Raw genomic sequence first — 27,217 nt, 5'->3', positions numbered from 1 at the left:
ACACATTTCTCATGATTTATGACCTGGAGAAGAGTCCCACTGTGTCAGCGGTGGCCTGATTAATTGATGGTTCGCTCATATGTATAAATATATATATCAACACCCGGGATCGCCGTGCTTCATCCACGCACCGCCTCGGTAAATGCGGACAAGATGGGATGTTGTGATTTATGCGTGGGAGCTCCGCGTCTGGCAAACAAAGCGGCGGACACGCCGGGGCCGCGGCGCACCTGGACCCCGGCGCTGAGCTCACCACATCTGCATTTGATGTCTGCGCAGTGATGCACGGCGCTCGGATCCACCGAGAGCCAAAGAATTTTGGTCTTTCCGGGGCTTTGGGTGTGTGTGTGCGTGTGTGTGTGTGTGTGTGTGTGTGCGTGAGCTATCATTCAAGGACTCAAAGTGGTTCAAGTGAATGTGATTGGCTCGGGCCTTTATCTGCCGGCTGGAGTGAAGAGTAAATTAAATCTTAATATATGCAGCCACGTACATTCGTGATTTAAAAACATGCAGCCCCGTTGCAGGTCTGAGTATTTGCAACGGTCTAAATCAGCATTTGCATTTCCTGATCTTTCCCATAAACTTCGTGGGTGACGATGTCGCCTCGTTTCCCCTCGGCTAATAAAAAGAAAATAGATATGTAAAGCTGTTCTCATTCACTTATGTCACCTGTCGTTTTGGTTTTAAAGAGTAAAGTCTGAGTTGGGAAAAAACTGTGAAAACAAATGCCTGCCCTAAAGAGGGCATTCTGCTTTTTTCTTAATCTCAACAGGAAAGAAAGGGAAAGGAAAATGAAGTAAAATGTGCATTTTAGTCTTCAGACACACTTTTGCCCGCTGCAGATCCCAATTCACTTGTGCAATGGCGCCCTCTAGTGGTCAACTGTCGGTATTACATCAGACAAAATGAAAACTTTGCAGACTTCCTCCTGCCTGTTTCCTCTGATAGCAATACATTTACGTGACTTGAGAACTTCTGCTTTTCTGACCTAAATTCTTTATTTTTCCTTTTACAAAAAAAGGGGCGAAGATCGCCGCCATAACCGCCATGCTCTCGAGGACTCGGGACCCGCACAGCTGCCAGTGAATGAAACACCAACGACGGACTGTTTTTCTCCTTCCGAATTCCCCCGTCTCTCCGTCAGGACAGGTTAGGCAACGGAGAACCGGTTTTACATTTGAGCGGCAGGCGAGCTGTCGTGGAAATGTCGGCGTGGAAACATACGAAGGCCCCGCCACCTGTAAGTTATCGTGTAATATTCCTGCAAAATGCCGCTTCTAAACCATGACGCGTGACACTCCGGTGTCTCGGATTATGGAACCCGGGTGTTTTGCGCCATGTGTGTCGAGCTCGTGCTGAAGCGGCGGACGGAGATACTGGACGCCCTCTGCATCGGGGGGTCGACCGAGAGTCTGGACAGGGTTCTGGACATCCTGCTGGCTCGAGGGGAGCTCCTGTGGGAGGAGTACCAGGAGGTCCGGGTGCCGGGCAGGACGCTGTACGCCAACGCCAGACGGCTGCTGGACGTGGTGCACAGCAAGGGCGCGAGGACCTGCGAGATCTTCCTGGACGCTCTCTCCAAGGTCCAGCCGGACGGGCGATGGGCCGGAGCGCAGCTCTCCGCCGGCTCCTCCGGGAACGAGGAACCGGGCGGTGCGTCCGCTCAGGTCCTCCTGGCCCGGAGGCCGAGTCTGGTCAGAAGGTTGCAAGGCCGTGTTGAAGGTGCCCTGGAGGTTCTGGTGGAAGCAGGAGTCTTCACCGTGCGGGACGTGGATGACGTGCGCGTACCTGTGCACACTCCTGCCCAGCAGGTACTGCTAACACTGCTCTCTGAAGAACATGTGCGTGCGGGTGTGTGTGTGTGACAGCGAGGTGCTAAGAGATTAGCGTCTACACCGACGTAACTTTTGGCCGAAATCTCTGCTTCCTCTCCTCTCACAACAACCGACCTCCTCTCTGGTCTTCCTCTATCTCAGTGCTTCCCAACCTTTTTCGAGCTTCAGCATTTTACATTTGCGGAATCGCACGGCACACCGCCAAATGAATATGTCAAGAAGGTTTTTAACGAAATCCAATGACGCTGTAGTCTTGGGCTGTTTCTTCTACAGCATTTCTTCTACGATGATTTTGCATGCAGGTAGTATTAATGTCTCCTCCACGGTGGTTTTCTTCAAGGGCGTTTAGTTTGGAGACGGTGTTTAAGTTCGCTTGGATCTACGGCCCTTTTCCAGGGTCAACTAAGCGGGTTCCCAACTTTCATTGTTTTGTCCCGAGCTCACCTTTTTTACTTTCACCTGTTTGGTCCAAACATTATTTACTCAACGCGAATAATGTGGGCATTTTGGCACGGCACAGTGGTTTGGAGACACTGCTCTAGATCTCCTGATCTCCAGATCTTTGCCATCCTCCCGCTGTCCATGTTCAAACTGTCTCAGTGTGTCTTCATCTCCAGAACATCTAACATGTGCTGTCCCTCTGATGGACTCCTATCTGATCCTCTCCATCCTCCTCACTCCCAAAGAGAACCTCAGCATCTTCATCTCTGCTGCCTCCGGCTCTGCCTCCTGTCTTGTCCTCAGTGTCTCTAAACCAGACAGCAAGGTTCATCTCAGCTCCATCTTGTACGCTTGTCCTTCCGTACGCTTTCTTCACCACCTTTAACTCCTCCGTAACACCTAAGTCACACCTCACGCCTTGCATACATGTCTTGCACCACCCTGACATTCTTCTCTGCCGCTCCAGATACTTCATCAGTGATGTGTTTTTTGCCTTCCGTCCCGATCAGGCCCGACGTTTGCTCGACCTCGTCAGATCCAAAGGCGAGTCGGCGGCAGACGTTATCCTGCGGTACATCCAGCAGGATCCAGAACCGCCCTCCGCACCCAACGGGAACAAGGGGACCCTCTCGAAGGGTACGTAGACGTCCGCCTGTCCAGACGGTCCGCAGATGTGAAATGTAACTGGGAAGGAAAAGTTCGGTGCCGAAGACACGTCTTTCACCTTTTGTCGTGTATCTGCTGTTTGCGCTCTCTGGCACAGAGTTCATAAAGTACCAGACGAAGCTCCGCAGTTCTATTTTGGCCCAGTCCTGCTTTCTCAGCTCCTACGGAGGGACCGGCCTCATGGCGCTGGATGACATCTACACCGAGGGCCAGCTGGAGCTCCCGCAAGACTGCATCGGTGTCCACGGGGCTCCCCTGACCCTGGAGGACGTGGCCGGCGCAGCGGGCGCGGCGAACGAGAACGCCGACACGGTGCTGGTGTCCGGGGCGGCGGGGAGCGGGAAGAGCACCCTGCTCCAGAGGCTGCACCTGCTCTGGGCTCGAGAAGAAGCCCTGACGGAGTTCCTCCTCCTGTTCCCGTTCAGCTGCCGCAGGTTGAACTCGGAGGAACGGGAGGTGTCGGTCCGGGAGCTGCTGTTCCGGCACTGCTGCTGGCCCGACAGGGAGCAGGACCGGATCTTCCAGTTCATTCTGGACCACCCGGATCTCATCATCTTCACTTTCGACGGCCTGGATGAGCTCAAGCAGGGTTTCTCCGACGAGCACAGGCTCTGCTGCCCCACCGAGGGAGCGCCGGTCCATACGCTGCTGTTCAACCTACTCCAGGGTTCTCTGCTGAAGGGTGTGCGGAAAGTGATAACCAGCCGCCCGGAGGCGGCGGGGCACCTTCTGAGGAAGCACCTCCGCAAGGAGGTTCTCCTGAAAGGCTTCTCTCAAAGCGGGATCGAGGGGTTCGTGAAGAAGCAGCACGCCGACCCCGCGGTGGCTGCCAGGGTTCTCGGCTCCTTGCAGTCCAACAAGGCTCTGCTCGGGCTCTGCCACAGTCCGGTCCTCTGCTGGATCGTGTCGCGGTGCCACAAGGAGCTGCTGGGCTGCGGAGACGGCACCCCGGCCACCTCGACGGACGTTTACCTGATGATCCTGCAGCACTTTCTGCAGCACCAAAGCCCCCCGAAGACCAGGGTGAGCACAGGCTGGCTGCGGGAGCACCTGGAAACCGTCCTGCACCTGGGCCGGCTCGCCTTCCAGGGGATAGGAACGTCCTGCTACGTCTTCAGCGTCGCCGACCTGCAGAGATGCAACATAACCGAAGAGGAAATGTCGGTGGGATTTCTCATCGAGAGCAAAGATATTTCCCGCAGCCAGGAAAAACGCTACGAATTCCTTCATGTGATGATACAGTGTTTTTTCGCCGCGCTGTACATCGTGTTATCCAAGAAGACCGACCGCTCCACCGTCCCTAAGCTTTTCGAGCTGAAGGACATGACGGAGACGAACTCCGTCGGATCCCGGGCCTGTTTGCTCTGCGTCAACCAACACTCGCAGGCTCCGGAGTGGGAGCCCGTGACGCCCGAAACGCCCAATCTGCAAATCGCGGCCACGTTCGTGTCCGGGCTGCTCTCCCGGAGACATCGAAGCCTGTGGCTCCGGTGCTGCCCCGGCGCCATGATCAGGAAGAAAACACGACAGGCGGCGCGGCACCTCTCCAAAGGCATGCAGAAACACTTCAAATCAATCCCTCCGCCCGTAAAGGGCGAGAAGAAGAGCATGCATGCAATGCCGAGCTTCGTCTGGCTCATCAAATGCATCTATGAGATGCAGGAGAGCGGGATCGCCAGGGACGCTGTGATGAAGCTGGACGTGGACCATCTGAAACTGACGTACTGCAACATCGGCCCCGTGGAGTGCACGGCGCTCGCCTACGTGCTCTTGCATCTAAGGAATCCGGTCGGGCTCCAGCTTGACAACAACTCCGTGGGCGACGTGGGCGTGGAGCAGCTCCTCCCCTGCATGCATGTCTGCGATTCCTTGCAGTGAGTGTGGAAACGGTGGATTATTTGCACGTTCGGTTCAGAAATGACGTGCGCTCGAGTTCTGTGTTCTCATGTTCACCCCCGTCAGCCTCAGGAACAACGACATCACCGACGAGGGGATTCGCAAACTGATTTCCAGGGTTGTCCAGTGCGACGGCTTCCGGAAAATCGCGTGAGATTTACAAGATTCCTAATCTCGCCGGGGAGTGGCGGGGAATTTTTCATCACAAGCCGGTTCCCGCTTCTCCTCAGGCTTTTCAACAACAAACTGACGGATGCTTGTACGAAGGACTTCGCCCGGCTTTTGAAGACCAAGCAGAATTTCTGCGCTCTGAGGTAACGTGGCAGCGTGGAGTATAAAACGCCCGCTTTTCGCCGTACACTGTCATTCTTACTGAAATGTCCTCCCAGGCTGGGCAACAACAACATCACGTCAGAGGGAGCAAAGCAGCTGGCAGAGGGTCTGAGATGCAACCGCTCCCTGGAATATCTGGGGTCGGTTCACGGCACCTCCTCCAGTATCGCGTCTTTTCTCAATTACGCGTTCTAATTTGTAATTTTTTATTTTTTTTATTTTCAGGCTTTGGGGCAATAAGATAGGTGACGCAGGGGCGGAGGTGCTCGCTGGTGCCCTGGAGGGGAGCAAAACTTTGACTTGGTTTAGGTAAAAATCTGGCGCCGGAGAGTTAAATATGTGCAAAAACAATCAATGTACGTTTGTCATTTTGCAGATGATGTTGTGATGTGAATGAGAGCAGGTGGAGGAACGACTAGAGGGGCGGAGGTATGGAGGTCAGCTGCAGCCAGACAGAATACATGCATGTGAAAGGAGGAAGGTGATTGGTTGTGGGTTAGATGGAGGAAAGTGATTGGTTGTGGGTTAGATGGAGGAAGGTGATTGGTTCTGACGACCCCTTAAGGGAGTAGCTCAAAGGAAAAGAAAATAGTCTGTAATATTATGCCAACTGGCATGATAAAAAAAATCTTTTAAAGCAAATAAAACTTTAAATTCCTAAAATACACAATTATTAGAATTAGGAGAGTTAGGTAATCCCTTAAACTCCTGCATTAGCCAGTGGATCATAATATTAGGTACAGAGGTCCACTGGAAGATAAGATAAGATAAGATAAGATAAGATAAGATAAGATAAGATAAGATAAGATAAGATAAGATAAGATAAGATAAGATAAGATAAGATAAGAACAACTTTATTTATCCCGAAGGAAATTGTTGTGCCAGAGTTTCAAGCAAAACATAAAAATAATAGATAATAGTAGGAAGGAGGGAGAATAAGAAATACAATAAAATATAAAGTGTCAAGTTAAGGCTATCAAGTGTTTTAACGTCTAAAAAGTACAAACATTTGAAGAGGGGTCCAGGAAAGCAACAAAATGCTAAAAAAAAAGCTAAATGTTAAGATACCTGTGTTAAAAAAGTGTTTATGTGAACAAAGCGGTTAAAAGAGTCAAAGTGTGTGAGTGTGTGTGTGTGTGTTGTGTTGCACAACGACCTCTGCCATTTACTCAGCCATCATTGCCGCACAGTTAAAACACTGTCGCGTGTGTTGTGGCAGTTTGGTGGAAAACGGCATCGGGGACCCGGGAGCCGGCGCTCTCGCCAAGATGATCCAGAACTGCACATCGCTAGAACACCTGTGGTGAGTCACGGGGCCGACCTTCAACCGCTGTATTGTTGTTGCACTTTATTATAATTCAGCAGGGGTCTGATTTAACATTTGAGCCCTCACAGAAATGCCGCCCTCTCTCTCTCGCCCCCCCTTTCTTACTTCCTGTACAAGGCTGACTGAAAACTGCATAACCCGACAAGGGGTTGAATATCTGATTCAAGCTCTGGAACATAACACTCATATGAAGTCAGTATGGTAGGTGGTAAACACCCCGTCATAGGCCTCCAGTAGAAAAATACATTGCTTTTTGAATTCTTTCACATTAATGTGTGTTTTTCGTGTTCCCTGTCGCAGTTACTGTGAAAGTCGGTGATGAAAAATGAACAAAAAAAGTCCCGGTTGCCAAATTTGGATGTTGTCAGTGATTGATGCCAGACTTTCCTGGTCCTCTGCAGGTTGAGGAACAACGCTCTAACATCGGGGGAGGTCGAAGAGATGAAGCAGCGTGAGGCCAGACTGATCTTCTGATTTATTTTAAATTCCCACCCATGAGCACAAATATACGGCTCTTATTAAAATCTATCTTGTTCACCAAAGGTTGGTCTGGTGTTTCTACCTACACTAGAAATAATAGTCTCGCAATACCATAAATCAGTATTAACTAACAAAATGAAAGGATGGTAGGAAGCACAGTCTGCTCATTAAATATATTGTGCTTTTGAAGAAAGTACTGAGACATTAGACATTAGACAGAAGACATTATTTTTAATTACTTTGTTTTTTATGACTGAGGTGGAGTTATTTGACCATTATAGTTGTTCCTTTGTTGAATAAAGTCGAAAAGTCAGTACTTATTATTTAAAAATCTCTCTGTTTCTTGCTCTCTCTATATTCATATCTACGTATATTGATACAAATATTAACAATTATTAACAAATATATTACATTTAGTCGCCCTGGAAGCTACACTTCAACCGAACTACACAGCTGCCCTCCATGGGAAAACCCCACAGAGTGGGTCTTGATGACTGACAGGCTCTACAGCCAATCAGCACTCAAGAACAAACCCCGTGGCCAATGTCTGGCCTGGAATATGATGACGTAGAACGTGGAGTTTTTTTTTTCCCCCTCCACGCCCCTTTACTTTATTTATTTATTTATTTTGAAGGCTCGTCTCCTGTAAATATTATAAATCATAGCTGTAACGTTACACCGCCTTGTCTTATGTACCTCCGGCGGAGAACAGATTTATCTAAATGCTGTTAGCGTTCCGCGGTGGGTGGCAGTCGCCCTGCCCGCCTGCCTGGCCAGCCTGCTTCCCGGGGAGTGAAATTGTTAAGCTAAGTTTACGGTGATACTCGGCTGGTTAAGGACGCCAGCGTTAAGCTAGCCACTTAGCTAATAAGCGGCTATCCGGAGGAGGGGGGTGGGTGGTGGTGGTGGTGGTGGGGGTCCCAGTTTGTTTTTAACCTGAATCTAACGGGGAGATGGATATTCGGGATGACAGTCGTGTGTAATCTTCGTCTGGACTGACGCGCCACAAAGGTAAGGCGTTCACGCCGTTAGCATGTAGCATAAAAGGCGAACGGGATGCATTTTAGCAGATGAGCCGTTAGCCACTTCCGGCTGTCAGCGGGCCCCGTCACTGACAGCTTTGACGTGACACCGCCGCCGAGTAACCGCTGTCAGGGCTCAGGACCGTCGCTCCCCCACCAACAACCACCCCTAAAATATTTGCGTTGTATCCCGTCGTTGAACGCCGAGGGAGGGAAACGACTCTCATCTACCTGTGGTCACCTGTGCTAGTTGGAGACGGTCGCCGTCGCCCGAATGTTGTTGCGCTGCAACGGCGACCTTAGTCCCTGAACAGGTGATGGACGTAGTGGGGGATCTCTTTTGTGTGTGTGTGCATGTGTGTGTGTGTGTGTGTGTGTGTCGAGTTTGCCTCGGGTGCTAGCACAAGTCAGCCGCGTGTGTATTTTTAGCATATTCAAATCAGCGGCGATGAGTAATTTTCGCAGAAGGTCGCTTAAAAAATCAGGCTGCACGGAGAACCGTGGGCAACGTAAGCGAAAACAAACAGACCACCGTGACTCCACGAAATTTAATATTAATGCAAAGACATAGATAAATACGGCATTAAATAGTCTGCAGGACACTCAGGTTCTTTCAGGGATCCGGTAATGATGTTCACTTCGTCATTGCATTGCCGTATATTCGCCCCAATGCATTGTTTTACACAAAGTTTAACTTTAAAGGCTGTTTTAAAAATGCCTAACAAACATGTAAACAGGTATATTACCACAGCCACTCCTGCGTATCTCTTCGAAGCGTACGACTTTTGTGAAATAATCAATGTGCTGCTGTTTTCCGCAGACAGCCGGTCAAGCCTGCCTCGATGGTGCCCCTCCTTCCTAGCGTGCAGCCATGAGCTCTACGCTGTGGAGCCAGGAGAAGTCCAGCGGGGGCTTCAGGGAGGACTGGCGCTTCTATATGGTGGTGAAGGAGTGCACGGTGGAGAAGCCTCCTCAGAAGACCCTAAGGATCCCCCGCGGAAGTCTCGGCCAGGCCTGCCAGGAGCGAAACAGCTTGGGGCGAACGCTCCCCCCCTGCAAGGGCAAGAAGAGCCTCCGCATACTGGACCAGACCAACGTGGTCCTCAGCCTGGATGAGCAAGATGTGCTGGAGATCGATGAGAAGCTGGCCGAGCTGTTGTTCCCCATTACCAACTGCGAGGAGCGATACGCCCTGCTGTGTAACAAGATACGGCTAGAACGCATCCGCGACATTGACTGTGGCTCCAAGGTGCGCGTCCAGCTTCGCTCGGGGGACGAACCTTTGCCGGGCGTGGTCCGGTTCAAGGGCTCGCTCCTGCCAGACAGAGCCCTCTCTGGAATCTGGTTCGGAGTGGAGCTGCTGGTGAGACACGTTTCTTCAAATCGCCGATGGTGTCGACGCTTCGCCCGTGTTTTTCATCTCGCTAGCTTCTCGGCACATACCACTGTTTTCTTAAGGAGCAGGAGAGAGAAGGAGGCGCTAAGTTTAATTTTCTTCGAGAACCAAGACTGAAACCTTTGACTCAAGTCAAACAAAGTTGATTTTACTAAAGCTTGTGCTCGAATACGTCGAAAGGCGGGAGCAGGTACATCTTTGGCTGATATACTGAACTGATTTCAAGCGCTGTAGGTAGCTAAAGCTTCTTTCAAACTGAGGAAGAGATTCTCCGGGGTATAATGAAAGCATTATGCTGAGTGTTCAGAAACCTAAAAAAAAGAAAATGTTCCCGGTGAGTGATTAGGAACAGTGCCGCAGAATTATCAGCATTATCTTGAGCAGAGGAAGCTCTCAGGACTGATATGGATCAATTAATTTTCCACGCCTATTCTTGAATAAGCAAGGCCGAAAGAGGAAAGTTATTTTGCGGTAAGACGAAGTTGCCGGAGTGAAACTTTTTTTCAGAGCTATTTTTGGGCTCGATCGATTCTCTCGCGAGCCTGACAGATAGATAGACGGCGGACCCGTCCGTTCGTGGCCCCGCTGACAGATTCAAGTGTTGTGCCGCTTTCATGTGCGCCCTGTCAGGTCGGAGCTCGTGCACTGACTTAGAAACGCGCAAACCCGAGAAGTCGCTGCGAGTCAGGAACAGACAGGACCTTGGAAGGAACGCAATTGCTTTTTGTTTTTCGCTGACAGGTGTGACGCTATTTTGATGACTATTTGTCACGAACAAGCTTTTCAAAGGCAGAATGAAAAGCCGATTTCTTCCTTTTTTTTTTTTTCTTTTTTCTTTTTCAGCCCACGCAAGATTTGCCCAGTGTCTTTGTCTTGGCGTTCTGCTCTGTTTACCTTCTTAGACTGAGTTCATTTGTGCCGGGTTGCATTGATGGTTGATTTGCGCCTTTTTATATGCTTTTTTTTTGACCCACGCTGGTAATGAATATATATATACATTTAATAATAACAGCAGGCTCTTTTCATTGTCCTTAATGAGTCCTTTAAATGTAGCATTAATCTGATTATTAGGTGGTCATACCTCAGAGGGACTCAGCCGTCCTCTTTGTGGGTGGACTGATGGAGCTAGCTTAATCAGTCAAACAATATAAATATCTTTACTTGTCCTTTTTGTGCAGCGGGAATGGATGCACTTTCATCACGGCGAGGAAGATGCAAGACTTTTATTGTCATCACACAGAGTGTAACAAAATTTTGAGATAGCAGCTCTCAGGTTCAGTGGAATCAAAACAGACACAAACGACCTTAAAAAGCAGGACACCACAAAACAATACAACAATTGAAGCATCTCTCAGTTAGAGGTATAAGACGGAAAATGTATAAGACAAAAATATAAGTCACATCTAAAATAATAAATAGATATAGAAAGGAAAATGTAAACAAGTAAAAAAGTGAAAAGTGGAAAAAAAAAAAGAGGAAGCTCATGATTGCCAATCTGCACTGTTCCCTCTGAGCCGCGAGTTTGCGCTATCGCGCACTGCTCCAGCGTTCTCCGCGCACAACAAAGCTGAACCGTAAATCAATTAAACACATTTATTCTATTTACACTTCAGCTTGGATTTTATTTTGTGCGCAGCATAAATTTGCCGTGCGTGGATAATACTGGATCAGTGCGCGATTGCGCAAACGCGCGGCTTCGAAGGAACAGCGCCAATGCGTGCGCATTAAGCGAGGACGGCGCCGTCGGTGCTTGAAAAGTGCGGCCGTATTGTCGCAGTATGTCTCATTGTGACCTCGCTGCAGCGATCGATCAGCCGCTCTATGATGTCGACGTCTCCTCCCCGAAGAATGCTGAGCTTAGCTCTACCTGCCTTCCCTCTTTGTCGTGATGATATATTGCTCCTCTCCTGTCTTTCCTGCTACACCTGTGTTTTTTTTTTTTTTGTTTTTTTAATGCTCCGCATCTTCTTCCCAGGAGGAGGGCCGGGGCCAGGGCTTCACCGACGGCTCCTACCAGGGCCGCCAGCTGTTCCGCTGCGAGGATGAGTGCGGCGTGTTTGTGGCTCTGGACAAGCTGGAGCTGTGGGAGGACGAGGACGAGGACGACCTGGGCAAGCTGGAGGAAGACGACCCGGACGTCCCCCGGCTGGAGATCAACTCCCGGGTCATCGTGCAGACGCGGGAGGGGCCCGAGAGAGGCACCATCATTTTTTGTGACTTCCTGCCGGGCAACGAGAGCCTGGGCTACTACGTGGGAGTTGACATGGTGAGTACACGTCACTCTAATGGATATGTTTATCTGTGAGCCCGCAAAAATGCCTTGAGGATTTGTTTTGTCTTTTGATTTCATATTATTGCACTTGTTTTTTTGCACAGGCTAATTATTTCAAATGATCAAACTGGACTTTTGTTCAAAAGTACAGGGCATGCATATCAAACTGGGCTTCGTGCTTAAATTGTACCCAGTACAAAGTATTTCAACAGCGGAAATGTGAATACTGATCACATCTGGTGTTATATTCAAGTTCGATTATTTCTTTTTTAGATATTGTGCGAATTGGATTCGATTTCTGCTCATTTTGGGTGCAACTTCTCGTTGATTTTCAGATAATTATTTGGTTACTATTATTTAAAATAATTCCAAGCAAGTGCTTTGGTTTTTCATTTTATTTTAATTTCTTGCTTTGTGCCAATTAATTTGGCAATTTGCCGGTTTAATTTTTTTGTAATGCGGGCTAATTGCCAATTTACTCATGTTGTTTAGCTATAAATAGGAGCGCAAATTGATGAATTTGGCTTGGGATGTCAACCGTACAGAGATGTGGCCCTATTTTGGGCCACATATTTGGGCCACAATTAAAAAAAAAAAACACAATATAATCTTGCATTAACATCGCTCCTCGTAGGAAATAGAATATAAATAAATTCTTAGCCTTATCATTTCCTCTTATCCCACAGTATAGCTATAATCAGCACATTTCTCACAGCGTTTGATCACATTTGTGCAAACAAGGAAGACATAAAACCCTCTCAAAAAGCAAAATCAGAAATTATATAATAGCTCTCGGCGTTGTTGTGTAACGTCTACACAGTTTGATGATGTTCAGGTTCCTAATCTCGAGTTTGACGCCTCTCTGATGCTCCGACTGTCAAAAACAGTGACAGGAAAAGAGCCAGAATTAATAACTCCACGTCGCTTTCACGGACCAGTTCAGTCATTCAGACTTTAATAGTCGCACTCGTTGTTTTCTTGTGAATACTGTGGTGTGTCGCATTAAGACGGGGGGGAAAAAAAAAGAGGACAGTGATGTCACACACACATCTGTAGGATCCAGGACTCTCTGCCCTGATGTTTGATGATTCAGTCACCAGCAGAAAGCAGGGGGTCGGATTAATCAGAGGCGGCAAGGACGTCGGAGTTCGTCCTGACACCTCTGTGCCTCCCCTTGCCAACACTTTTTTTTTTTCCCCCGCGACAACTCATTCGTGGGTCCGTGCGTCCGGTCCCGGTTTCGCTCGGGCTCACTGCAGCCCGTATCTATGACTACTGTTGTCAAGAGCGAGTGTATCATAGTCACCGGGAGGCCTGAAAACGCGCAACTGAGGCGTTCCGCCCGCCGATCGCTTGGCGGCGGCTCCGGGAACGGCAGCCGAGGCCCACTCAGTGCATCTGAGCCGCCCACACGAATGGCACGGCGGTCACGCGGGGAATGAGGTAGAGACTTAGCGCTGTATGACCCAACAGCGTGGCTCGGGGCCAGCAGGCAGCTGAGGAGAGCCCGCCGTTCTGCCTCACTCTGCGTCCAGCCTCGCCCTGCCTGCCTCCTCGCTCATCCCCTCCGAAGCAGGACGACCAGAGAAGAAGAAGAAGAAGAAGAAGAAGAATGGCGCGATTGTGCCGGCGGAGAAATTCGGGGAGTCCGTTGATGTGGCGATGACAAGCGGTCGGGGTTATCGCTGCACGGAGAATCGAGCTCAAGTGTGTGTGTTTTTGTTGTTTTTTCGCATAAAAGTGCCAGGACCTCTAACTTGGGACTGGAGTGAGGACACTCGGAGGGGGTGGGGTCAGGAGTTGAACACCTGCCAAGGTTACCTGGTTGTCATGCCTCCGACTCTTTCAGGACAATCCTATCGGGGATTGGGACGGTGTGTTTGATGGGAAGCTACTGTGCAATTTTGCCAGTTCGGAGCACACGCGACTTGTCCCCATCTGTGACTTAATGCCAGGTGAGCCACCCACCGCAGCTCCGTATCTTCTCCGGCATCATCTAATCTTACTCTTTTATTATTATTATTTTCCCCCCCTTTTCTTTTTTTCTTCCCCCATAAGCATTCAGTGTTCCAACCCCCCCCCGGCCACCGCTCTGGGCTCCCTCCGAGCGTTCCCAGTTTGTATTTCGCTTGCAGTGGGAACAGAGAGCCTTTTGTGTCAAAGGCTCACTTGTTTTGAAAATCAAGTGAGATACTCGGGCTTTTGTTTGCCACACTGGCATATTGATTTGTTTGTGCGCGCTACAGCCGCCTCTCTGCCTTCCCCACACTCGCATCGGGAACGCTTAGAGACTCAGGATTGGTCATTTCGCATACTTCCCTTTATTCAAAACCTATGATTTGTACTTTTGTCGTGAAGCGTAGCCTCCGCGGCGCTAACCCACCCAGACTTAGTAATTGATAATCTCCCCATTTGTCATGCTCTCCATGATAAATATTCCAAAAATGTCATTTGTGGCCGTAAATCTGTTTGCAATAACGGAGCCGAAGAAAACCGCAACATGTTACTTGCGCATAGAGATAGTGGCGGTGTTTGCATGCGGCTAAATGTAGTATGTTAAATCTAGAGCCTTCCAGCAGAAATACGGTTGTCGTCTCCTTTTTTGTTTTCTTTTCCTGTTTCAAGACCATTACATGTTGCTTGTGCGATGCCTCAACCGCTCCGTTTAGCTTTAGCTGTCGCCGAATCAGGAAACAACACAAAAGGATTCACTAAACACGATCTCGGGCGAACTGATTTGGTCCTCGGCGAGAGCGCACCCGAGCGTCCCGATGCTGCGTCATCGGCGTACCGACGTACGAGTCGTCTGGCGCCTTGCGAGGCGGCCTCTGCCAACAATTAATGAACGCGTGAACGTGACGTTGTTGGAAAGGAACCTTGAAAGGTCGACCGGAGACGCACGACACGAATTCGGAGATCGAACCGCAAGCTGGCGTACGAGGAATAATCGTGCGTTGTAGTGAGGCGGTTGCTGGCAGTAGCTCTGCACCTCTAACTCTCATGTATTTCTGGGCTGCACAGAGTACTCCATGCAGGACCAAAGGCTGCAAAAGCACAGTTTTGCTCCCAGGGGCACCAACAGTGACAAGTCGTCCTCTGGCCAAAGCAAACCAAAGAGCAAAGGTACCGCATGGCTGTTGTGATGCAAAGCTAACAGACTCACCCTTAACCTGGTCTGACGGTGAGGCTGAATCGCCGAGGGGCTTTCCATCAGGTTTTCTGGTTGTTGTCCCCTAGACTCCCTCTGCAACGCCGTAGGTGACGAATAAGGACGTACAAGCCGTTCGCTTACGGAGTTGCTAGTAGTGAGAAGAATGACAACAACCTTCAAAATACATCAGGTGGAAAGTCCCTTTAGAAGGCACAGCAAGAATAATAATATTAACTATATAATAATAATAATAATGATAATAATAGTAAGAGCGCATGCTCTAATACTTAACACACAGTCCTGGAATGTCCCACTATCACTGGCTTTATTTTTTTTTGTCCAGGAAAAAAAAAAAATCTGTTGTTGATGATGGTTTTCTAAATAAATGGTGGGGTCTTTATGGTGATTTCCTTTTTTTTTCCCAAAGTGTATTTTTTTTTTTTTTCTTATTGTGGGTTGCTCGCACACACTCACAAACACATATATCTATATCTATTTTTATTTTATTATCTCTGTGTCCTTGTTTTCATGTACTTGTGTTATTTCCAGGCTTAGGTCATCAGTGTGGCAGTAGGAGCAAGTCTGAATTTTACTATACTTTAAATGGCAGCTCTGTCGATCCACCCGTCCAGTCCAAATCCAAAAGCACATGGTACATTGACGAAGGTAAAATGCGGCTACTCATGGGACGTGACCGATCTCACTGGCAAGTTACTGTTGACAAGCTGCTTGCGGATCTGGCTCACCCAGTTGTTCCCCTCCTGGTTTTGAAGGGAGAAGCTGGGGTTAGTCGCAGACCCTGTATGGCACGCCGTGTCATCGTAGCCGTTCTAGATGGAAAAAGTCATGCGCAGGAATCTGTTTTGTCCTGCTGATGATCCAGTGAAATGCACTTATTCTGCCTTTCGTCGAATCGTTATTAGGTGATCTAGATTTGAAGTTTTCATCTGTATCTTTTCACAAGTTCTCCGGCGCTTCCCAAAGAACTCATGAATAGAAAATGTAAAACCTCACGTTTAAAGGGGATCGTAATTCCGGATCCACCAGAATCGACTGGAAAAACGTCCTTATTTATAGAATCTCAAATTGCCCGTAAGACGCGTCGGTCAAAATGACAAGTGAAGCTGAAATGAATTGAACGCAAAATGAAACGGCGTTCACTGGATCTTGTATTTCTTAATCGCATCTCGGAAACGGAGTTCTGCACTGACGCGAGCAAATACTGTTTTAATCATGTTTACAGTAAGTAGGTCATCGCCTGCAACCGATGCAAGGTGGCAAAAAGACCCCCTTGTCTCGGCGCTAGGAGAAGTAAACACGCGTCACGAATGGGATTTTGCAAAAACAAACGCACCCCAGTAATTTGTTGCAGTAACTTGCCACAAAGACCTCCGGCGGTCCCGCTCATCACCATTTCAGTGTGAAATTCCACCTGCATGGATCGAAATGACTAATGCTTTTATTAACGCACAGATCTTTAAATAGAAGCCCTGAACCAGGCTGATGGGACGCAGTCAGGGACGTCATGCTCTGCGCGTTATTCGCTCAAAGTGTCAGTAAAAGCATTAGTTAAACACCTTGGTGTCGGGACTCAGCTAAGGACTGACTACTCACTCTGTCACGTGGTTGTTATTTTCATGTTTCCATCTGGTGTCAGGGTTGTTTTTTTTGTTGTTTGTTTTTACCTCTCCAGGATGTACCATCTCTGGTGTTATCATCACCGTCATCGACGTGTCAGTTGTGAAGAAAATTAAATTCGAGCGGCAGATTATAGCTGCTGGTGCTGCAGGTGCTTGGGAAGGATGGCAGAAAGGAATAGTGTGACCACAATTATCTTATATATCTGTTAATATTCCAGCTTTTCTTTGACTTGTCGCCAAACTTTTGAGTAACATCATGCTAGCGTGAACTTTTTTTTTTTTTTTTTTTTTTTTTTTTCTCACCTGCAACCAATGAAACCATCACGAAAATTTTCAAAACCGAGAGAAGCCGCTCGAGATAGGGACGTTTTTCGCGTGTGCCGCATTCTGGCGCCGTTGCGGAAAAATTCTGGCCCCGGCCATCTGCCAGAGCAAATGTTTTAATGTTTGCCTCACAGAAATTAGGGAAGGTCTGTCAAAGTGGAACTTTCACAACTGGTTACCCATCTGTGTGATCACTTCCATCTGCCTGGCGTCCGTGTTTCACATTCTCATCGATGTCGGAGGGATTTCCCCGTTCGCTCGTGAGGTGGCCCGGCTGTCGGTGCGGCAGCCGGCTGTGTCTTGTTTGTTTTTGCGGCCTGAGAAAGGGGAACGCCATCCGGTGCAAGAATTCAGGGTTTGCTTCAGAGTCTCTGCTCTTTTAAAGGTGACGGACTGATGCAAATCATAAATGAATCCAATAATCTGCTTCGACTAAGAATTAAAAATGATTTCATTCACGCGAATTCATTCGTCTCCTCCTGAATTCTCAAACGGACGGTGCTTCCCCAAAACAAACAAAAGGTCCAGTGGGTCCTCATGTTATTTGATCATAAAACTGAAAAAAAAAAAAAAAACAACTTGTACATTCTGTTGTGTTTGTGTGAATAAGGTGGGGGGGATAAAAAACACAGGTTGGAATATTCTACAGCACCATCTGGTGGGAAGACGAGCTTGCACACAGATGCTCATCCAGGGGTCTCCTTGCAGACGCAGGCCCAGACTCCAGGCAGAAAAACATTAATAATGAGAATAATCAGCATTTATATCAGTAACTTACAGAGAAATAAAAGCGGCACACAACCATTTTGGGATTTATCAAAAAAACTACCCAGAAGAAAACTCCCTGTTCAGATGCAGTTTAAAAATACCCGATTTTTAAACCAGGAGCCACGAGATGTAGGAATTTAATCTGTGTGCCGCTCTTTTCCGCCGGACGGTGACCTACGGAAGAGCAGCTTGACGCCAGCTGAATGACTCACGATCTCAGATATCTGAAGATCACCTGCCGTGCCTTCGCAGATACGCCCCGCCAGGCGTTTCCAGAGGAGGACGTTCAGCTCGGTGTCAAGTTACCCTTCCGCGTCAGAAACATTGAGAGTAGTAAATGTCTGTTGTTGTTTTCTTACGACGGAAAGTACATGATGTTTTGGTGTCTGGTTTCTCTCCTGCAGTTGGGGAGGACCCTGCCAAGTCCCTTACTGACACACCCCCCGACTTCAACCAGTCCTCCCCGCCCTCCCGGGCCCCGCCCTCCACCTCGTTGTCCAGTGACAACAAGTTCCACTCTCTGCCCTTCAGCTTGAACCGCAAGACCGGGCCGAATGACAGCATGAGTCATGGGCCTCTCTCCCTGTCTGTCCAGTCAGTGATGGGAGAGCAGCCAGAGCCCCCGTCACCCGCCGCCCCTCCCTCCCCGAGGCCGCCGACGCCGCCCAGAGGACAGCCGGGCCTGGAGGTGGGCTCTCTGGTGGAGGTGAAAGAGAACCCCCCTCTGTGCGGTGTCATCCGGTGGGTGGGTCTGCCTCCCGGCCTGCCGGAGCCCCTGGCAGGGCTGGAGCTGGTGAGGCGACACGGCGGTCAGATTCACGTTTTGCCGTCAAGAGTCATGTGGGGGGGGGGGGGGACAACGAAACACCCGTAGGTTTTGAAGCTTTAATCACGAGCAGGAGACGGTGTGTTGAATATTTAGTGTTTAATCAGGAGAAACATCCAATACAGCCCTTTATTGGACTGTGTTGGTTGGATATTCAAGTAATTTAAAGTTCACCAAAAGCAGGATTCTCAGGATATTCATCTTAACTGTAAATTACGGGTTTCTTGAAACAATGAAAATTGTCCTCCTCCAGGTCACTATATCCCTGAGTAAACTCATGGAGGACAAAAATAGCAAGAAAAAACAAAAAAAAATTCTAACTCCATGATTTTGAATTTTAATTGGTGATGCTGTGACTTTGTTTTATACTCACACAAACAGCTGTGTTAATATTTAAAACGTGTGTTGAATATATATCTGTTCTGTTCCGGTGCTACTCTTTTTTTTTTTTTTTTTTTTTTTCTTAACAGTTTTATAACATTGCTCCTTTTTCCATCCGCTAACATGTAGCGTAGCTGGGGCGTTAGCCGCGGTTCAGGTAAGAACGCCAAGTCAAAACGATGAGGAGGTAAAACCGCAAAAAGAAGAAGATGGAGGGGCGGGGAAGGTTTTTGAAAAACGCCCGGGGCTTTTCCTTTCTCCTCTTGTGCTCACGCTGACATTCTCCTCCAGGAAGAAGAGTGCCCGGGCTGCACCGACGGCACCTTCAAAGGTACGCGGTACTTCACCTGCCCGCCCAAGAAAGCCCTCTTCGTGAAACTCAAGTGCTGCCGGCCCGACTCGCGCTTCCCGTCGCTGCATCACTCCTCCAACCCCATAGAGCGTTGCAACTCCATCGGTGAGTCCGCGGTTTTTCCCCACTCCGGGGCGACCGTCTGCCGCGGGGTTCACGGTTGTCGCCCTTCTGTGTTCGCGCAGCGTTCGGCGGATATTTGAGCGAGATCGTGCACGAAAACACGCCGCCCCGCACAGAGAGTGACGGCCTGGATGTCATGGTGGGAAAAAAGAAAGGCATCCAGGGCCACTATAACTCCTGCTACCTGGACTCCACCCTCTTCTGGTCAGTACTCTTGTTTCCTATCCCGCCCGCCGCATGGAAAGCGTCATCAGACGACCGGGCTGAGATTCGGCGCGGAGGAAATAACCTCTGACTCGACCGGTCTACTTTTCTGGTCTCGCAGCCGAGCTGGATCTGGTTTAATGCACGCCGCGACCACCGTCGTGTGTCCTCAGCCGGCAGTGGTGTGTTTGCCCAGAGGCGGAGGCTCATTAGTGAACTGTTTGACCGTGGGCTCCGACAGGAGGGTGTGTTCCAGCTGTGAGCCGGCAGCTGCTGCGCGGTGTTCGCGACTTCTTCCAGCACCGCCACAGGGCCTTTCCAACCGAGCGTCCGAAAACCCGGCAACTGAATCCAAAAAAAAAAAAAAAAAACAGCTGTAATGTAGGAGCTGGGACTCCAAAGCATGCAGAGCCCAGAAATGCCCTGAAAGAATCTGAATATTGGATTTGAGCGCTAAAAGCTGAAACGTGTCGGGGCAGAACCTGGAGACACCGATTGCACATCTGAGGGGTTAAGATGACAAAACCAGACCTCTTCTTCTCGGCTGTGAGACCTATCATCCATCCGTGGGTTTAGAGTTTTACCAAGTGTTACACACACGCACAAACACACACTCGCTTCATGGTCAGTGCTTTCTGCTAACGGCCAGGTCTTTGTGGTTCTATGTGAAGTTTGCTCATTATGTAAAACAGGCGGGACTGTGACAGACCTGTGCAGTCTCAGGATCTGATCTCCCCTCTCAGTCATGTGCTTTAAAAACACAGGATGCGGTCTTATTTTAAAAAATTTACAATAATAGTCAAAGGATTAAACGGACCAAGCTGCTGTATTTGCATGTAGTGTGTGAACAATCTCCTTATTTCATCCGATTTAATTTGAATACATGCAAATCACACACACGCACCCATTTTCCTCATGTCTGTCGTTACATGTGCTGCGTCTGGAATGATGCGCGTTCTTCTCCGCAGCCTCTTTTCTTTCAGCTCCGTCCTGGACACAGTTCTGCTCCGGCCGCGTTCCAAGACCGACGTGGAGTATTACAGGGAGACCCAGGAGCTGCTGCGCACCGAGATCGTCAACCCGCTGCGCATGTGAGTCCGCGGGCCGACGACGCCATTTTACATTCATGAATTCCGAATGTTTCCATTGAGACCGGTGACACACTCTCGGAAACCGCTGTAGTTTCTTTGACGCAGTCATGATGGCAGAATTTCACACGCAAGTCATTTTATTATTCACAATGGAGAACTTCGCTATGAAACTATAACGTTCTGCACAGCGGAGCCTTCACTTATGCGTGCGTCAACTTTTGAGTTTTCCGAAATACGAGCAGTCGCTCATTCGCTTTTTTTTTTTTTTTTTTGCGTTATGATATGAGCTAAGCTCTGATTGAGGTGCGAGCAGACGAGCTACCTGCTACTAGGTAGCCCGGAAAAAAACATGGAAAAACACAAGTGAGGTTTGCATGTTGTTATTCACACCCGGTTTGATGGTTTTAAAAAGAGGAGCGGCTTCACTCAGTCCATAAATGAAATTTAGACCGAAAGTGTAGCAAGGTGTGCACGTTACATTTAACATAGCATTGTAGCGTTAAGTTTGTAGCCAGTAAGTTAAGGACGGAGCACCCAATGAAAAACTGCAGGTATCTTCATCCGATCTTCAAGGTAAATATACTTAAAGAACCAGTTTATTTCTTTCCATTCTCTTTTATCATGTATTATTCTTATTTTTTACATTATTTGTTCTTCATAAAATATTTTTTTCTTATTTAAACTCATGTAACAAAAAAAGACAGCCCATGCGGATTAATAGCTTTTGATTTCAACGGGAACATTTTATTTATTTTCTAATTCCATCTGATAAAGCTAATAGAGTTCGGTCACAGAAAGAATTAAACTCGTAAGTCAAGGCACCCTTCCCTCCCAAACCGAATGTGAATTATGATGCAAATGATTGCACAGGTTTATCCACCTCTGGGTGTCACCTTTCTTCCTCTGCAGACACGGATACGTGTGCGCCACCAAAGTGATGAAGCTGAGGAGGATACTGGAGAAGGTGGAAGCCGCCTCCGGATTCACCTCTGAGGAGAAAGGTGAGGCCCACGCCTGATCGTGCCATCCGCAGAGGTGGCTACCGATTTTACCCGCGTTAAACGTGGTCACCGTTCATTGTTTGGCAGCTTTTTAACACATAACTAAGTCCCACCTACTGCTGCAGATCCCGAGGAGTTCCTCAACATCCTTTTCCATCACATACTGAGGGTGGATCCCTTACTTAAGCTAAGGTGAGCGCTGCTCTTTCTTTAAAAGACTAACCAAAACTTCAGGAGGTTTCTTTGGTGACGCTCAGTGGCCGAATGCGGAGGTGCAATGTTGACAGTTCGACGCACTTCATTTGCTTTATTCATTTATTCGCTGAGCTGCAAAAACACGGGGGGAAATGTATTTTTGTTTATCTCCACAGAGCCCTGGCACCAGACCCAGCTGGGTCACAGCTAAACCACCACCGAGCTGCTTTTTAAATCACATGTAGATTTATTCTGTCAGATTAAGTCTCACGTCTGTAGCCTGTTTGCACCGCAGCTCTCAAACAGTGCGAACATTTTTTTTTTTTTTGTTTAACAGAACTCACGGTTGAGAGATTTAGGGCTCTCTCCGCTCCGAGATATCCGCTGTGATTTTAAAATGAGAGGCTGTTGGGTTTAATCCTCAAAGTTGTAAATGCGTTGGGCCCGAGGGCCGGAGCTTTTGGTTTCAGGTTTTACTTATAATGCCAAAATAACTTTGCTGAACTTCCTCCACAGTCTGTTTTTTTTTTTTTCTCTCCTACATTTTCTATCCTGGTTTTATCAGAAACTGTTGGTTAATAAGTAAAAGGAATATCTGCTAAACCAGCAGCGTATGTCTAATTATTCAAGTTACGAGTCCTGATCCGGGAAAGAATAAGCCATTTAGACAATGAATGAATGAATGAAAGAACCTAAGAATAAATTAATGTTCAGGATAGCTAAAAATCTGTTTTTTTTATTTTTATATTTGAAAAGAATTTCCTTTACATGACGCATAAAATCCATGTTCTTATTAAAAACAGAGTAGATATAATGGACAGGAAGTCCTCAATATATGTGAATAGAAAAAAAAAAATGATACGTAATAAATGTTGTCCCTGTAGGTCAGCCGGCCAGAAGGTCCAGGACTGCTACTTTTACCAGATCTTCATGGACAAGAAAGACAAGGTTGGCGTTCCCACCATCCAGCAGCTCCTGGAGTGGTCCTTCATCAACAGTGACCTCAAGTTTGCAGAGGTAATCATTTCCTTTTGATAGTGTTCGTCTGAACTGGAACTGTCCGGTGATCGGGGGAGAAGACCCCTCTCTTTCCCAAATGTCCTCAACCGTTTAACCGGTGAGGTAAACATCTGTTAAACAGTGACCCATGGAGAACCTGCTTTACCAATGAAAGGCGAGGGCGACATTGAAGCTGTCATTTTTAATAAGTGAGCATTTCAGGTCCAACTAGTTACCTATAACGGCTCGAAGTACTACTCTGATACTACTTCAACTAGTATCTTCCACAAATTTAAATAGTGGGTATTTTCGACTCAACTGGCAACAAACAAGTTCACAGTTAACCAACGGGGTCAGTGAGCTGAGTCCATGTGAACTAGCTAACTTGGTGCTGCTTAACCGGAATCACACTAGCTACCTAGGGGGAGGCGCCATTCATTCAACAGCAGCTAGACCGTGTAAATGTTGACTAGTTCCGCTTCTTTTGACTAGTCGGCCGTAGAATGACCGAGAGGTTTTGGCAGGGATTGATAGATCATCTGTCTCGGGATGACGTAGAGAACACATTGTGATGCTACAAGCTAAATTAGCAAGATTTACCTCTTATAACCACATGGTGACATCAGCAGTGTAACATCTGGTATCGCACTGCAGTAGCAGTGTCAGAGCAGTAATATACTTATTTTTATTAATATCGGGCAATGTTAAAGAGAAATGATATGAAAATTAGGTCATAGTTGAAGATGTGTTATTTTCTTTCCATTCTTTATGAACAGAAAATCTTGCATTCTTAGTTCAGATTGAAATCACTAATAAATGCTGACTAGACACTTTGCCTATCCAGGTCCTCTGGGGGGCTTGATAACAAAAACAAACGTGATTTGTTTTTTTTTCCCCCCACAATATCTCCACATGCAGCCGAGCAGAAGGGGATGAGGAGGGGAGTTTGGTTGAGAGCAGAAATGTTTTGAAACAGATAAACTTGTCCGAGTCCATGTCCTGCCTTCGTAACCAGAGCCAGCAGCCCCGCAGCTGTGGAGCTGCTGGCTCTAAACACATGACCAAACACACACACACACACACACACACTTCCCAGGATGTGAAGCAGCTTCCACTGCAGATCAGACACCTTGTAAACAACACCTTTAACACAGATCCCAGTGGACGGCGGCTCATGCCCCGCACCCAGAACGCCAGATCCTTGTTACTTTGCCATTTTTTTTTTTTAATCATCTACATCATTCATCCACTTCTGGCCACCATCTCGCCTCAAGCACGATCCCATGACCACCAAGCATGCTGATACGTCTGTATTGTTTTGCTGATGACCACATCATATTTTTCTTTCCGTTCCCCCCCAGGCTCCCTCCTGCCTTATCATCCAGATGCCGCGCTTTGGCAAGGACTTCAAAATGTTCAACAAGATTTTCCCCTCGCTGGAGTTAGACATCACAGACCTCCTGGAAGACAGTGAGTTCGCGGCTAATAGCCGTTGCTTCCAGTTTGCATTGTGTGCCTGCCCAAAAGCTCCGTCGCGGTTGTCAGTGCAGCTCCGTGAGCGCTTGTCCTCGTTCCCCAATTATCTCATCAATGGCGACGGTGTGTTTTATGATTCAGCTCCCAGGGAGTGCCGCATCTGCGGCGGCCTGGCCCTCTACGAGTGCCGAGACTGCTACGAGGACGGAGACATCACGGCTGGGAAAATCAAACAGTTCTGTGACAAGTGCAATACACAGGTAACCACTAGAGTGCACCGGCGCAACGCTACTTTGACAAAAACCGAACGTACGAGCAACCCATCACATGTTAACATATGTCGCTTTCGACGGGGGGATGCGATTTATTTGCAGGCGAAAAAAGCCTAAACCAGCTATAGACGTGATCGTTTTGAACAAGCGTGAGGACGTTGATTGTTTAAGCTTTTTGGAGAAAAAAATGTGACACTTAATGAATTAGGGCTGCACTTTTCCTTCACCTTTACACGCCTGGAAAACAGGAACCAATTTATATCAATAAAACATAAAGGCATACAGTTTGTAAAGTAATTAAAAGGTGTGCGTATATATTCATATGCACAAGCAACAATTTCAACAATTGTTTTTCTTTTCAACAATTTCCTTCGGGATAAATAAAGTTGTTCTCATCTCATCTCAAGCAAGACATGATAAATGAAGTTATTGTGAGCTAAGTACGCAATATAATAGCAATAGGAATGTAGAGGTAATGCATAGACTCGACAGTATTAAGTATATTGAAGAGAGTCTTAGCTGGGAGCGTGGAATCCCTTCAGGGTAGAACAGGCAGCGTCACCGAGGTCACGCTTTTGGCTGCGATTTGAGAATGTTCAGGAAAAGAAGTGCCAGTCTGGAAGATCCATTTGGTGGCGCCAAATCCAAAGACATTACGAGGTCTAAATGCAGGAGATTTGACTTGAACACGAGCCGCCGCGTACGTTTCCCTCCAGTGCTATTAGTACTTTTACCGAGTATACGTGAAGTATAAAGCCCCCCGGTATAAAATAATTTGTGTTCGCCCGGACTTGATTTAGGTCCACCTCCACCCGAGAAGAAAAGCCCATCGACACGGCAAACTGTCCGTCCCAAAGGAGCTGCAAGACGGTACGGGGCGGCAGGCCAGCTTCCCCCGCCAGAGGATGGAGCTGTTCGCGGTGCTGTGCATTGAAACCAGTCACTACGTGGCCTTCGTCAAGTACGGCACCGCAGACTCCGCCTGGCTCTTCTTCGACAGCATGGCGGACCGCGACGGTCGGTGTCACGGATTTCTTACGTTTCGTGATGAGTTCCCACACACACGCACTAATCCGTGACAGGGGTTTACGAATACCGCATTCACTGTTGTTCAGTGGTACGAGATCTTGTGTAAATGAATGGGCTATTTATTACTTGAAAAAATATTCAGTCAGAAACAGTCATCAAATCTATTATTTCATGGATTGTACTGTAAATTTTGTAGTTTGTTTATGTACTTTATTATATAAATGCTATTAACTTCTTTTTTGGACAGGTATATACAAATTAGCATTTGTTAATTCTAATTTTCTTTTGGTTTGTTTTTCACTTAAACTTTATTTTTATTTTTCATTGTCCATTAGGTGCCGCTTCACTGCGTGAAAACCACTTGGCCAATAAAGAATTTCTGATAATATTCCAGATGATAATAAAAACCTTTGCAAAACTTATTTCCATATGTCACATTGTGACTAAGTCAGTTTAATGTGTAGGAACCAAAAAAAACAAAACACTTGAGAGTTCTTAAAAATAAAAAACCCGGCATTTGCCGCTTTTATCTCCTTTGTTTCACAACATGTGCGTTTGTGTGAGATGGTGTTCTTTTTGCTTTGCCCTTCGACGGTGTGTTTTTCCTCACAGCTGTAAATGTGTCTCCGCAGGAGGGCAGAACGGATTCAACATCCCCCAGGTGTCCGCCTGTCCCGAGGTGGAGGCCTACCTGAAAATGACCCCCGAGGAGCTGCACACCTTGGACCCCAAGAGCATCCAAGGGCAGGCTCGACGTCTGCTGTGCGACGCCTACATGTGCATGTACCAGAGCCCCACCATGAGCCTGTACAAGTAGAACCCCCCCCCTCCCTAAAAGCAGCCTTCCCCTGCCCCGCAGCCACGCCGCCGTCCCTTCCCTCAGGGCAGGAGATTCCCAGAAAGACCAAAAATGAAAAATAAACTGAAAGAAGAAAGGCTGGCTGCCAGCAGGGGGGCGGGGGAGGTACTGTCCAGAGTTAACCCCTCTCTGCCCCGGCCCTCCTCCCCCCCCTAAGGTGGTGGTGGTGGTGGTGGTGGGGTTGGAAGAGAGGGGACGGGGCTGGGCGGGCGGGTGGGGGGGAGAAGCCTATTTGCACTGTGCGTTTGTTGAAGTGTCGTGCTCTTCATGTAGTCGTATGTAGCTTTTTTTTTTTTTTTTTTTTCCCATGTCTCCCGACGGAGTGTTTGCGGTCGGACGTCGAAGCTAAGCCCGGCCTCATGAAGACACACTCCCCGTTTATGGAGGGTTTGGACAGTGGGAGTGGAGGAGGAGGAGGAGGAGGAGGAGGTGGCGCATTTTCATGTCACAGAAAGGAAAAACAAGCTGAGCTGGCGGGAGGACCTCGGCCACCACCTCATTTACCTTAAGAAAAGAGGAGTCCTGCTATTCTTAATCACTGTAAAAGACGGGAGCTTTTCATAACGCCTCATTAAGGATGTAATGAATGCAGCGCGCAAATCCTCATCCGACGTGCGTGTGTGTGTGTGTGTGTGTGTGTGCGTGCGTGCGTGCGTGTGTGTGTGTGCGTGCGTGCTATTTCTAAAAAAACAAAAACATACCAAAAAAAAAAAGAACCTCGTGTCAAATCTCTTGGTAGCATAGAGTTTTTCCCAGGTAGTAACATGGACAGTATTGATGTCAACCTACTGTGCAACTGACCAGAGCCGGTCCGCATTATTTCTCCATCACACTGTGTAAGAGTCTTTTTAGAGTATA

General features: G+C 47.9%; 2 protein-coding genes across 6 annotated transcripts; both read left to right on the top strand.

The window, feature by feature from the left end:
• Window positions 1-1,218: 1,218 nt before the first annotated feature.
• On the top strand, window positions 1,219-7,040 carry nod2 (nucleotide-binding oligomerization domain containing 2). The gene is made up of 10 exons (XM_086174624.1): window positions 1,219-1,811; window positions 2,786-2,912; window positions 3,040-4,816; window positions 4,905-4,988; window positions 5,069-5,152; window positions 5,228-5,311; window positions 5,397-5,480; window positions 6,391-6,474; window positions 6,616-6,699; window positions 6,900-7,040. Exons 1-10 carry the CDS (start codon window positions 1,338-1,340, stop codon window positions 6,970-6,972), a joined length of 2,955 nt encoding a protein of 984 aa, XP_086030750.1. The 5' UTR covers window positions 1,219-1,337; the 3' UTR covers window positions 6,973-7,040.
• A 543-nt stretch (window positions 7,041-7,583) lies between these two features.
• Window positions 7,584-26,422, top strand: cyld (cylindromatosis (turban tumor syndrome)). 5 transcript variants are annotated; one of them, XM_086174620.1, is made up of 17 exons: window positions 7,584-7,989; window positions 8,821-9,363; window positions 11,372-11,662; window positions 13,518-13,623; window positions 14,690-14,791; window positions 15,369-15,485; window positions 17,956-18,257; window positions 19,050-19,215; window positions 19,296-19,437; window positions 20,406-20,528; window positions 21,438-21,529; window positions 21,655-21,721; window positions 22,609-22,741; window positions 24,085-24,193; window positions 24,341-24,459; window positions 25,272-25,488; window positions 26,133-26,422. In XM_086174620.1, the coding sequence occupies exons 2-17, from the start codon at window positions 8,872-8,874 to the stop codon at window positions 26,315-26,317; spliced, it is 2,763 nt and encodes a 920-aa protein (XP_086030746.1). In that variant the 5' UTR covers window positions 7,584-7,989; window positions 8,821-8,871; the 3' UTR covers window positions 26,318-26,422. The 5 variants fall into 5 exon arrangements, with proteins under 5 accessions (XP_086030746.1, XP_086030745.1, XP_086030747.1 ...); XM_086174619.1 differs by having other exon boundaries at window positions 17,956-18,344; XM_086174621.1 differs by lacking the exon at window positions 15,369-15,485 and having other exon boundaries at window positions 17,956-18,344.
• Window positions 26,423-27,217: the final 795 nt, after the last annotated feature.

This window comes from Fistularia commersonii, chromosome 27 (genome assembly GCF_037954325.1).
Source record: "Fistularia commersonii isolate RoL2024-O1a breed Wild chromosome 27, RoL_Fcom_v1.0, whole genome shotgun sequence".
Classification (NCBI taxonomy): Eukaryota; Metazoa; Chordata; class Actinopteri; order Syngnathiformes; family Fistulariidae; genus Fistularia; species Fistularia commersonii.
The sequence above is the reverse complement of the archived record's forward strand: the minus strand, read 5'-3'. Positions and strand labels throughout refer to the sequence as shown.